Source organism: Meriones unguiculatus, chromosome 5 (genome assembly GCF_030254825.1).
Source record: "Meriones unguiculatus strain TT.TT164.6M chromosome 5, Bangor_MerUng_6.1, whole genome shotgun sequence".
Taxonomy (NCBI): domain Eukaryota; kingdom Metazoa; phylum Chordata; class Mammalia; order Rodentia; family Muridae; genus Meriones; species Meriones unguiculatus.
Window position 1 is genome coordinate 107,068,135 of NC_083353.1, and position 13,848 is coordinate 107,081,982.

The 13,848-nt window shown below is 40.3% G+C and overlaps 1 protein-coding gene across 3 annotated transcripts in view; it reads right to left on the minus strand.

Moving 5' to 3' along the window:
- Tmcc1 (transmembrane and coiled-coil domain family 1) overlaps nt 1-13,848 on the minus strand; it is a 169,501-nt gene that overhangs the window by 83,338 nt on the left and 72,315 nt on the right. Inside the window, exon 1 of one of the 3 annotated variants that reach the window (XM_021641011.2) lies at nt 10,146-10,688. The exons of the other annotated variants lie outside the window; for them this stretch is intronic. Within the exon in view, the coding sequence (XP_021496686.1) occupies nt 10,146-10,184 (39 nt within the window). The 5' untranslated portion in view covers nt 10,185-10,688. Of the gene's footprint in view, nt 1-10,145; nt 10,689-13,848 lie in introns of those variants that run through there. 3 annotated transcript variants of the gene reach the window in all.

The window sequence follows — 13,848 nt, forward strand, 5'->3', positions numbered from 1 at the left end:
ATAGATTATCTTCTGTGACTTTTGTTTCTTAGTGACATAGAGGAAAAGGTATTCAATGTTCTTTCTGGTACTGCCTGACTAGCCTTTCCTCCCTCACACAATTGCAACACTTACTTGCATCATGCTTTCTTCTATTCACCAACATGAGGTTTTAAAAAACAAAATGCATGTCTCTAAACTACCCCAAAATCCCAAAATCTTTATTCTGGTGTTCAAACTTGCAGAAATGGCTCCACCCAACATTAGTATACATTTTCTTTGCCAGGATACATTCCATTGGTCTCACTGTTTTCAGTGATCATTGAGGGCAGTTTATTCCCAGCACCATATTCATTCACATGTGGATAAGTTGTAAGTGTGACAGGTTCAAGAGATACTGCAAAATATAAAATTCACTCTATTATTTGGACTAATGAGGTTTTAATTCATTGTTTCCTTCTCTGTAACTGGTTCTTTGTATATCTGGCTTTTAAAAGCTCACTCCTTCAAGCTGGCCTAGAGTTCTCAGAAAAATGGCATAGAGCCACATTTTTATACAACAGAACAGAACTTAGTTTTGACTTTTTTCATGACATTGTTCCAGCTAGAATCTGAGGTACTCAAAGAATCTGACAAGGAACAAAAGAGCCAACCAGTGTGGCTGGAGTAGGATGATTAAGGAGCTAATAGAACATGGTATCAGAAAGCAATGAAGCAACATGCAGGGCTTTACAGGCCAGATAAGATCAAGAAATAAACATACGGAGGGTTTCTGTCCCAGGAATAATGTGAATAAAAATTAGGACAAATGACAGCAGTCTGGCTCCTGTGTTAAAAGTGTGAGGCAATAATGGATGGATGCTCTCAGGCCAGCTGGGAGCATAATAAAGTAAAAAAGTATGGTATCAGAGATGAGGCCATAACTTCAAAGTTGGTAAGAAATAGCCAGTTGTTAAAGATCTATAAATTTTTATTTTTTATGTATATGGGTGCTTTGCCTACGTGTATGTCTGTGCACCATGTATACATCTGGTATCTGTAGAGGCCAGAAAAGGATGTCAGATCCCCTGAGACTGGAGTTACAGATGGCCGTAAACTGCCATGCTAGTCCTCTGGAAGAGCAGCCAGTGTTCTTAATCATTGAGCCATCTCTCTGGCCCTGATAGCCAAATTTTGGGTATTTTAAAGAAGTAGAGCATAGGCTGGAGAGATGGTTCAGCAGTTTAGGTGACTGCTCTTCCAGAGGACCCAGGTTCAATTCCCAGCACTCACATGGCAGCTCAGAATTGTCTGTAACTCCAGTTTCAGGTGATCCAACACATTCACACAGACATACATGAAGGCAAAACACCAATGCATATAAAATAAGTAAATTAATAAATCACTTTTAAAAAGTAGAGCCAAGAGAATCAGCTGACAAATTTGGAGAAGGAAGGAGAGGGTAAGGAGAGGGTAAACAAGTGGCTGATATCTTTAGTTTCTATGCTCACAATACAGAGTTTTGAGGCCAGCCTGGTCTACATAGAGAATTTTTGGCTAGCAAGGATTATATAAAGATATCCTAGAGAGAGATGGAGGTAAGTATTGACATTTTATTCCTAAAGGATGAGTGTGACAGTAAACTGGATATGAAACTAAAACAAACCAGGGGAAGGGAGGATGCCAGAAGCTTGAGTTTAGGGTACATTAAGTCTAGCATGCCAGGGGAATAAAAAGTTATATGTGTGTGTGTGTGTGTGTGTGTGTGTATGCACACACATGTGTATATAGATGAAATCACCAAGAAAGTATTAAAATAGGCTGAGCCTAGGCAATAGTGGTATTAATTTAAAAAAATAGTCAATACAACGAAGAAGAACCAGGGAAAGACTGAGGCTGAGTGAAGAGTGAGAGGTCTAAGAGTACAGTGCCCTAGAAAACAAGTGAAGAAGGTTTCAGTGCTACCACTGCAGGCATGTGCTACCATGCCAGGCTTGGTGGGCCACATGGAATTTCTGATCTTTTTGCTTCCACCTCCTGAATGCTGAGATCACAGATGAATGTCACCACACCAGGCTTTATGTGGTGCTGGGATCCAGCCCAAGCCTCATATGTGCATAGGCAAGCACTCTACCAAGTTCCAGGCTTTTAAATCACCTAGAAGTGAAAGAAGCCAAGATTCACTGATCCAAATCCTTTAGTTCCAGCTAAAACTTTACTTCATCTCTAGGGCTTTTCAAATCCACTGCAGGATTAAAGGAAAAGTTTACCCACACCTCTAAATGAAAATGACTTACCATTAATTTCCTAAGAATAAAAGGCTGAGTTCAGCCTTTGTTTTGTTCTCTTTTGAGATGTTAGGGATTGAACTAAGGGCATCATGTATGACAGGCAAGCACTCTACTTAGACTCTTACTTAGTTTTCTACCTGTCATGCAGTCTGGTAAGAGAACTTTTTTTCTTAAGATTGAGAGCAGCCTATTCTTAAAAACCATAAAGTACTTGAGTTCCAATATGCCATCAAATGAAGAAAAATCTGTTTAATAGGGTAAGCTTCCATTGCAAAGGATGCCTGTTTTCATAAAGAAATTTCAAATCTCCTAAAAGGATTAGATGGGAAAAAAATGTGTATTTTCTGAGTGCCTAGAATCTAGCAAGGACAACATTTCCACTGAGCTTGCCTGCTGTTTTAAATTAGCCAGAGCCCACAGAACACTAAACCTAAACACTAAGGCCATGAACTAACTTACTTTCACTAACAACCACTATATACAATTAGGTTCCTCTGGATAGATGTTTCCTTGGGTGTATGTAACCAAAAATTGTTTTCAGCTAATGGCAGGAATTATGTAATTTCACATCAGTAAGGAATTCAAGACAAATCTTTCCAAGACAAACTTTAAGAGGAGTCAAATGGCTTATTCAAAGTCACATAGCCTACACCTGTGTTGGTAATAGTCATGAGCACTGCTGCCTTCAAAGTCACAGGCTCAACCCCAGTTTACTTAATTACAGTGACCAAGAATTTTGAACAACTATTATTAAGTGAAAGGGAAAGCTATGGGGTACTTTTTATTGTCTATGCTACTTTGGTACTTCAGACTCTTGTCTTCGCAAAAGTTCTGTTCTCAGCAAGGAAAGGCAATGGGACCTACTTCCTACAGAACACAGGATGGAACAGTCTGAAATTTAGGAGGATTTTCTGTGCTATACAAAGTCAACGTAATCGCATGGTTTTACTGTTATTCAGTGTATTTTGCAGTAAGATCTTTTATAGGTCCTTGTGTACAGGAGAAATTAAGTCCTATCTAGTTAAGTCTGGAATATTTGCCCAAAAGAGAAATTCTTCTTTTCATGTTCTTATGTAAGCCAAAATAATTAAGGGAAAAAATCAGAATGCATCACATATGGAGCACCTGTGCTCGGGTACAATAGTTAAAATGTGTGACTACCTTTTCTATAATTCCCTGCATGTGCTTTCAGAATAGTACAGTTAATCGACCTCAAGGAATCCTCACTCAATTTTTGTAGTTTGTAATTCTCTACTGCAGATTACTGTGTCGTACACAAAGAGGAGCTGTCACCTTGAGTCTGGGAGGGAAGTCTCAAGAACATCACATCTCAACCATTATCCTTATGTGATAGTTTTCACTGAAGAATGAATCTGGAATTTTCTTCTACATCTACAAGATACCCTCACACCCAAGTTTCTCAGGTCCTCTACTAAGAAGCAATCACTGCTACCAATTCAAAGATAGTATATATCATATAAGTATACAAAAGGAAAGAAAATGAACATACAGTTCTGAATGTACAATTCCACCAGGGATACAGCAATGGCTGCTAAGTGGCTGAGGGTCTTGCTGCCAAGCCTGACAACCTGAGTTCTATCTCCAGGATTCACACACTGCAAGGGGAGAGTTGACACCATGTATGCACTCAGGTGCAGGTACAGACAGACAGACCTGAATACACCCACCCCACACTACCACCCCCCTTAGTACTTAAATTAGTACAGTCCTTTAGGAGTTTTCTTTTTTACAATTTATTCACTTTATATTCCAGTTGTAGGCCCCGCCCTCTTCTCCTCCAGGTCCCTCCCTCCCTCTTCCTCTGTATCCCCCTTCCCTAGTCCACTGAAAGGAGGAATCCTGCTCCCCTCCTATCTGACCCTAGCCTATCAAGTCTCATCAGGGCTGCCTGTATCCTCTTCCTCTGTGGGCTGGCAAGGTCGCCCTGCCAGGGGGAAGTGATCAAAGAGCAGGCAACCAAGTTCATGTTAAGGCACTTTCAAGTGTGTCTGTTCACTGACTTTCAAAACTAACCACCTTAGGAACACATATTCCAGTTCCAGCCTAGTCATTTAAGATATCCACTTCTCGCAAGAAACTAATACCCAACTTCAGTAACAAAAACTAGCACACCTCCAACGATACTTAACAACATTCTTGGGGAGCATTTTCCTTTACACAGTCAATAATTTATTACTGTGAACTTATAAGCTATTACCACCATCAACCAAAGCACTTCGAGACCATGCTGCACATGTGTCTAAATCATACTCTCCAATGTATTTGCATATAAGGGCCATTCTTTACTCCTACCACAGGTGTATGTTCAAAATTTATATTAGAGGTCTCATTTCCTGTAACAAAATGACATCAGTCTTCCTATTTAGTTTTGTAATACATCATAAGTATTTTATAGATTACACCTGATGAGTTCGAGTTCCAGAATGCATAGTGATATGTGCACAGCAACCGATCACATAGTATCTGATTTAAGCCTCCTAAAACTCAGGTCAATGAATAGCAGGAAAATGCAACATTTACCTCCTAGTAAAATACAAATGCAAAGTACTCCATTTCCAACTAAGACAATTTAATAAAAGGAACACAAAAAACGATGCTGCATGACTACTGCTTGAAAGCACCAACCAGTACTGCCTCTCTACCTATGTATTTGAATTGTAATACTGTATACACTATTATACACACATAATACTGCACCACTTTGTTGTATTCACAGCGTTTATCACTGAGAAAAAAATTGTAAAAAAAAAAAAAATAAAAAATTGTAAGGGCTAATGAGGTGGTTCAGTGGGTAAGGATTCTTGTTGCCAAGCCTCTAAATGATCTGAGTTTGGGCCCTTGTACTCCCATGGGTTGTCCTGTGATTTTCACATATACACCTTGGCACAGGTGCACACACACAAATCCCCCTTTTCCTTTTTTTTTTTTTTTTTTTTTTGAGACAGGGTGTAGTGGAAGTTTTGGATTCCTTAGAAGCTCAGTTATGCTATGTAGACATGATTCTGTTTTAATTCCCAAGTGTAGGATCTGGGGCTGCCCTAGTTCAGCCACAGTTGATAATTGCCTTGTGTGGCTCAGAGGGTTGTGGTCTTTGTCAGATGGAGTTAGTGGAATTCTTGGACTTGGGAGAGAATATAAATACCAGAGTCCAGAGAGAGAGAAACAAACAAAACCCAAAATGTTTCAAGGAGATGGTTAGAGGAGGAAGAAGGTTGCTGGTTCATCCTGCTGTTGTGTTTGCTGTTTGCTGGACTGCTGGACATCCTGATGACTGAGAATGGTATTGTCCCAAAGAACCCAGTGACCCTAACCAGCCAGAAGTAGTCAAAGAGAGCTCTGTCTCTTCTCCCCACTAACCTTCTTTCTTTCCAACCTAATGTTGGGGTGTTGGAAGGGATAGGGATAAGGAGTGGAAAGGGAGGTAGAAACATAAGAAACCCAATCAAAAGAGATAAAATAAAGACATTAACAACCTAACAACAGAGTTGTTTCTTCTTCTTCTTTTTTTTTTTTTTGTGAAGTCCTGGCTGCTGGCTGTCCTAGAGCTAACTCCGTAGATCAGGTTGTCCTAGAACTCCCAAAGATCTGCCTGCCTCTGCCTCCTGAGCACTGGGATTAAAAGTGTGTACCATTGGGGCTGCAGAGATGGCTCAGAGGTTAAGAGCACTGTTGCTCTTCAACAGGTTCTCAGTTCAATTCCCAGCAACCACATGGTACCTCATAACCATCTATAGTGAGATCTGGTTCCCCCTTTTGGTGTGCAGGCACACATACAGGCAGAATGCTGTATAAATAATAAATAAATCTTAAAAAAAGTGTGTGCCACCACTGCCTGGACACACAATTTTTTTAATTGTAGTAAAATAAATATAACATGTTTTAAGTCTCCCCCTGCCACCTGTCCCCTACACCCTCTGTGTGTATGGTGTCCATAGTATATGCACTTGAGTATGTGGGTACACATGTCTGTACAGAGGCCAGAAAAGAATGCCATATTATCTTCTCTCACGCTCAATGTTATTCCCTTTAGACAGGGTCTCCCAGAGAACCTGAGGCTCACAATTCTGGGTGTAATGAATGGCAAGTGAGCTTTCAGGATGTGTCTGTCTTTGCTTCCCAATGCTGGGATTACAGAAGTACCCAGTCATTTCTGGGTTTTTAATGTAAGAGCTGGGAATTCAAGCTCAGTCTTTGTGCTTGCACAGCAGATACTTTTAGTCACTGAGCTAGCTACCTCTCCAGACCTTTAGAATACTCGTAAATGGCTTTAATTAATCTATTCTGTATAGAAATAAAAGGTCCCTATTTTATTTTTAACTGATGAGAATATATTCACAGAAAGATTAAGGAAGTCAGGTATGCTATTATATGACATACAACAACAACAAAATCAATAGCATCTTAAAAAATTACTTCTGAAGAAATAATAGTTTTTACTGAAAGTTCAAGTTACTGTCAATCTATATTTCTAGAAAACAGCTATAATTCCAAAGTTTCTTTTGCTGACATTAAACTGACAGCAAAAACAGGTACTATGAAATGTGGAAGGGGCACCTGTGGACTAAAATACTGTTAGTTGCTTTACGAATCCAGATAGATAATTCTCAGCAAGACTTGGAAGGACGCTGGCACCAGTCTTTAGTATTCGCACAGGCAAACTCAAGGCATGACTGCACAGTATTTTCTGTGTTTCCACCACAGGAAAAATTTAAACATTGTTATGGTTAAAGGAATGCTCTCAGATGGAATGGGAAGGAAATCTGGTATGACAGAAAAAGAAACCATGATGGGTTGATGGTATTTCAAGTACTGTCTGAGACAGAAAGTGGACTCAGTGCCCAGCATGATGGTGCACACCTGTAATCTCAGTCCTTGGACATCTCAGGAAGAAAGCTAGTAGATTCAATACTAAAATGGACTACAAAAGATACAGAGGAGAGGGAAAGGAGTTCTCTGAGGCTGCTTTGAAAAAAAAAATGTAAAACCTGAACTAAGTAGAGCCGATTCAAAGTAGGTTTGGAAATTAAAGCTGACAATATTACAATGACTATTGCTTTATTTGTCTTTCATGTTATAAAGCTCAAAATTACATACATAGGAAGAATTAAAAAACCAAAAGAGAAACACAAACATGCTACCTCTGTAGACAGGGTTGTTATTACCATAAAAAGATATGGCTGGAAGAAAAATCTCATTAAAAAATTACTTTTGAATGCTGGAAAAAAATTACCATTCAAAAGTAAAATCAAAAGGCACAGTATGGGAAACATCAATCAATTTAATAATTAATAGGATGTCAATTGTGGTGGTGGGTGTGGTGATGCACACCTGTAATCCCAGAAGTCAAGGAGGCAGAGGCAGGCAGATCTCTGTGAGTCTGAGACCAGCCTGGTCTACAAATTGAGTCCAGGACAGCCAAGAGAAACCCTCTCTCAAAAAAAAAAAAAAAAAAAAAAAGAAAAATCAATAGGAAAATTAAGTGAAATGCCCACACTGAAAGGCGTTAGATCATTTGGCTCATCCAAGAGATGTTGAGCAAAAAGAAAAAGTTTTCCTTAGTGAATATTTGTGAAGTAACTTTTTTTTTTTTGTAAAAAAAAAAAAAGCTATCAAGGAAGAAAATAATCTGAAATGGCAAAAAAGCTGGCATCCACTCAGAGAGGAGATCCCTTTCTTAGGAAAAAAAAAAGTTTTTGTTTGTTTCTTTTCACACCATGTAGGCCAGTTTGGTCTAGACTTAGATAAGTAGAATAGGCTGACCTTCAACTCACAGAGGTCAGCTTCCCAAGCGAGGGAAGGGAAAGGTGTACTAACTAGGAGAGCAAGCTTTACTCCTCTTCTCGCGCCCCAATTCCCTTGTTTTTTCTTAGCTCACCTGTGAACAGTAACTAGCTTCCAGGAATCACATGGCAACTGAGTTTAGGATCAATAGATCCTGAGGTTAAAACTACCACAAACATTTGCAAATATTTCCTTGTACAAATTTTCCAACACAAATTCCTATCGAGATATTAAGAAAACTGTAGTCTTGTACAAGATTCTTTCTTACTAACAAAACTACTTGTATGATAGAGCAGAAGCAGTTAGGTCTTTAAATCTTGGTGAATGCAGAAAAAAAGTCAGTAACATTCTATTCAGGTTCTTCCTCATATTCAAGTGCCTTACAAATTGTATTCATCATTGAATATATACTAAATCAAGGGCACCAATTCCCTAGGGTTTTGTCACAACCATCTATAACAGGAACTATAAACACTGTTACAGTGAGAAGGACTGCTTGCTCACTCTGGTTCTCTCCGTATAGACCTTGCTCCTGTCCTTCCTTGATTCTCTGTAGACTGTGAGCCCATTCTCTCCCTGATTCTATGTAGACTGCTCCTATCCCAAAATGCCCCTATGTAAGTAAGTCACTGTAACACACATCACTGAAGAGTAGCTAAAGCTGAAAATAATAACCTGCAGAGAAGCATCAGGAGCAAAATACCCAGAATGCAGTTAGTTCTAGTTAAGTGATTATTGCCTGGCTCTCAGCTGTCAAGACTTTCCTGTGCAGTAGTGTCACAAGAGGCCCTACAGCATCTGGTTGTTACATGTAATACATCTTTGAAAACACACCACTAAAAGAATACTGAAGGAGTAACACAAGGATTCTTTGAATTGTTTAGGAGAAATATGGACCTCTGTGGCTCCACACATGGGTGGGAAACACATTTCAATACTCCTAAAACGCACCTGTCAGGCTGGGAGCTTAAGAAGCTACCATGTGGCCTAAGGACAGAGCAAGTACGGTGCTCCTTCTGCTCCAGCTACCTGAGACCTGGGGTCACCTGAGAGCAGCTAAGATTTTTCCCTTAGGATCCCAACACATTGCAAGATTTAACAATTCTGATTAATAGAAAACAAAATTAAGATTGCCTACAGCTAGTCTATTTGTGTACACTTCTGTCTACAGAGAACAAACTGAGACACAATTTAGCCACCAACAACCATGTCTTTAAAATAAAGCCCGTGAAGAACACACTGGTGCCAGAAATAAAGCTCACCTCTCACCTCCTCTTTCTACATAGCCTCTGCACTAGCTAGAGACAGCTCGACCTACACCCAGGGCTTCGTCCATCAGAACCCACCCAGAGAAACGCCTGTGATCCCAGTACTCTGGGAGGCAGAGACCTAGATCCTTGTGAGTTTGAGGCCAGCCTGGTCTACAAAGTGAGTCCAGGACAGCCAGGGATACACAGAGAAACCCTGTCTTGAGAAAAAACAAACAAACAAACAAAAAGAAATTACTATCCTTTCTTAAAGGGGTACTTCACCTTTTTATTCTGCGTTTGAAACTATTCTCTATGGCAATGACTTTTTACTAGAACTCTCTGTAAGGGTTCCCACACACTTCTTCCCTAGGTATGCAAGTCTCCACACAGCCCCTCATCTTAACATTTTTCTGTGGGTCTTGGCTTTTTGAACTGTTTTGTGCTATTTTCTCAAGTTTATTAGTGAACTTTGTATAAAAGCCCCGATTCCACTGAGTAGGCAGATTTTCTTCTGTTGGTCTCCAAGCTACTTATTTGCTAATTAAATATATACATTTGACCTACAATTATTTCCTATCCACTCTCTCCTGAAACTCTAGCAGGGGTATATATGAGGAGTTGGTCCAGATTGGAGGATGACAGCTGCAGTTTTTGTGGCACACAGCCTGGGGATGGCAGTGCGGGCAGCCTTCAGCTTTGTGTCCATCAGATCAAAGAACAAAAGGCAGTGTTTCCTCCCCAGACCTTCCTTAGCACTAGAGGAAGGCAGGCTTGACATACAAGTCCCATCAAGAAAGGAAGCCAGTCAGAGTTCCCGGTAAGACACACCAGAAAGCTGACCCACCTTGGAGAGCTGCCGCCTGAGGCTAAAGCGCTGGACCATGGTCGTGAGGATCTAACAAAGCGAGCTACCCAGCAAGGGTGTCTTTCTCTTCTTTTATTAAAACACAGCTTCTTGTGGGAAGTCACTGGCGGCACATTTGAAGGCTGACAGAGTTCGATGGATTCCCCAGGAGTCTCAGCAAACTTGGAAGCACTTCATTGTTCTGCGGAGACAGCACAGCCTAGGAGCGGCAGGCGGGGCGGATCCCAGCCCAGTGCCAGGCTCTCCTCTCCCTGCACTTCCTGTGTCAGCTGGAGGGTCCAGCCGTAAGGACCACCCCTTCCCCTCCCGCCAACCTTCAGGCAGGGTGCCGAGTGCCACCTGAGCCTCGGGTCTTTGCTCTTGAGGTGGAGGCTGGAGATGGGTGGCGCCGGCCGGTAAGGCAGCATCTGCTGCCCTGTTCTGGAGTTGGGGATCGGCCTCCACCCAGGTAATCCCTGAGAATAGGAGGAGAGAAGGGGGAGAGAAGGAGGTGGGAGAGCCTGCCGCCACCAGCTCCAGCTCCAAACGGAAACTCCTCCCAGCTGACTCGCAGCTGTGCGGCTTTGTCTAGCATAATTGGCCGAGCCTTTCCTCTTATTCACCGGGAGGCTCCTGCGGGAAGGAAGGTCAGGTGCAGGGAGCATTCTTGGATGGTGACTACAACTTCAGGCTCAAGTTAAAGGCTGAGACGGCCTCCAGAGGTGAATGTCCTCTCTTGTTTAAACAAAGTATTAAAAAACAAACAAACAAAAAGCCCCAAACCAAAGCAAACCAAACCGAACCAAAAGAAACTGGCATACATACCAAATAAGCCAGCTTAGAGTGAATCAGTACAGGTAAAGGGAAGCAGAGTGACAACCTCAAGAGAGATCTCAACGATCCCCTTCCAAATGAGGACAGAACTTGTTGGCATCCTCTGGTTTTGTGTTTACCATGCTCTCCATTCCTGTAAGCAGGATTAGACCCTGCACCTTCTCAAGCTTGTGCTAGTGTCAGGGCTTTTCAGATAAATGAGGAACCTTCTCTAAAACCTCAAAATAATTATGAGAAAACTATAGTGTTATTATATCCTTCAGGAAAGAAAAGTAGAAAAATTAACTTGAAAACAAAAGAAAGTTTCTTTTAAGGCTATTCTCAATCACTCCTGTCCTCTTCACTGGCTTCCAATTACCTACAAATAGGATCCAAGATGCTTTCATCTCAACGTAGAGAGACACAGCATTTTTGGAATCACTGACGTTACACCAAATTCAAACCAAGGCAGGTTCCAAAAACATACTGCACTTGCAATGTAAATGAAAAACCTTGCCTCTTAAAACTCATTAACAGAAAAGGTGTGTACTGCTTAAACTTAACAAAGAAACAAAGCTTCAAAGTTGAAAGCAACTATGACTAAAAGTGAAAAATGGCCCATGTTAATGGTGCAGAGTATGCAAACATAGCCCGAAACTGAAACTACCTTAAAAAAAGTGGCTCTCAACCTGTGGGTCAGGACACCTTTGCAGGTCAAAGGAACCCCTTTTACAGGGGTTGCATATCAGATATCCTGCATGTCAGATATTTACATCACAATTTATAACAGTAGCAAAATTACAGTTATGAAGTAGCAACAAAAATAATTTTAGGGTTGAGGGTCAGCACATGAGAAACCGTATTAAAGGGTCGCAGCGTTAGGAAGGTTGAGAACCACTGGATTAAGACAATTTCAAGTGCAAAGTTGGCTGACAGGGAAGTGAGCTTTTTTTTTTTTAATGGCTAAGTGGCAGCGTTAGTACTTCAATTTTCTTCTCACAGAAAGTGAAACAGAGTCCCCGGGGCTGAGCTTGGTGGTGCACACCCCTAATCCCAGCACTCAGGAGATGGAGCAGAAAATTATGAGTCTAAGGTCAATCTGGACTGTACAGTAAGACACTGTTTGAAAGAAAAAAGTCTGCTTGAAAAGGTGTGTGTGTGTGTGTGTGAGAGAGAGAGAGAGAGAGAGAGAATGAGAATGAACCAACACATGCATGTCTGGAAACATGGTAATCTAAAACCAAGCCCACATGGCAGCTATAAGATTCTTTCAAAAACAGAAATAGAAGCAGGTAAAAAAAAATACGTCCAAATACAACAGACAGTACATATTAAGTATCAATCATAAACTGAAGAGGGGAGAAAGATGGGGATTTAGCTCAGTGGTACAACACCCAGCACTGGGTAGCACTGGGTTAATAAAAAGAGACAATAAGAATCACAACCGAAGTGAAAGGAGTATAAATGCTTAACGTTCCAGAATGTAAGAGGACTTAAGGTCAAAGCGATCAAACTGTCTTTGCAGTGGAAACTTATTCGTTTGCCTAGTAAAATAAAGACTAATTTCTTTGATGCAACTAATTATGTTAAAATATTATGAATGGACTGAAAATTGGGTCCTTAATTTAAAAAAATAAAAGACTTAAAACAAAAAAAGATCCTTAACTACCCAAGCCATTAGGGAAAAAAAATTACAATCTCCAAATCTGTCTTATTTTGATGAATGGGAAGCTTTTTTGGATGAATAGACGATAACAAAGGTAACAAAATAATTCAGCAAGAAAGGCAGAAACATAACCTAGACAAAGCCCACAGCTTTATAATCTCTCATACACTAGAAGTCAAATAACAAGGCCCTTATTTTTGTAGTTTGCCACAAAAAAACAGTGGAAAAAAAAAAGACAAGAATCTTCCACAGAGTCATAGAGGTCAAACATCCTTTGTGAACTAGTTAAAGGTGTGCACTCGGTTCCTAGAGCCACACATACGAACTATGTTAATGACCATCACAGTATTTACATACATTCCAAATGGATGAAAAACACAAACTGCATAACTAGAGTTCCAGTCATGACTAAAGAAGACTCTGAGCAGCACTTAGCAATTTTGTTTTCTGTTTTTCTTTGACATTTTTGCCCTAATTCCCTTGCTTGTCAAATAATTTACTTCTAAAGCTGGCAAATAGTCTATATATGCTGTCAGTCTGACTAAAAAACCTTTTACATTTTTTGTTATCATTGTAGAAAAAAAGAATTGTTCGTTTTGAATCAGTATCTGTAACTACACTTAGAAGAGGCAACATGCAACTTTAGATGTTTTTCTATTCATGTATAAATGTATATCAAAATGAAACAAAAATCAGGTAGGTATAGCACATTCCTTTAATCCCAGAATTTAGGGAGGCAGAGGCACACAGATCTCCATGAGTTCAAGGCTAACCTGGTCTATACAGCAAGTTCAGGAGCAGTTTGAGAACTTGAATTTCCACATTCTAAATTACAGGTGAGTTTATCTAAAGCTAGGCACACCTAAAGTACTTTAGCTATGGCTCCCTCACCTCTTTGGTGTCCTGTCTTAGAACAGAGTTAGATGAAATAAATTGTATTCTTTCAACCCTAATGTGGGTTTTAACCAATTGTTTTGTGATAATCTAGTAGAAGTAACTGCAGTGCCAGCTACCAATCAATCAAGTTGTAAGAATATAATCAGACTTCATTATGCAATATACATAATTTCAGAGCAAGCCCTTTGGATCCAGACATTTAGAAATGGGATAAAGCATACCCTTTACTAAGAAGAGTACAATCTGGAATGGAAATGGAATACTTAACATACCAGGTGTTGCATAACAACAGTGTTACTAGGATAGGAGATATAAAGAGTGATAAAC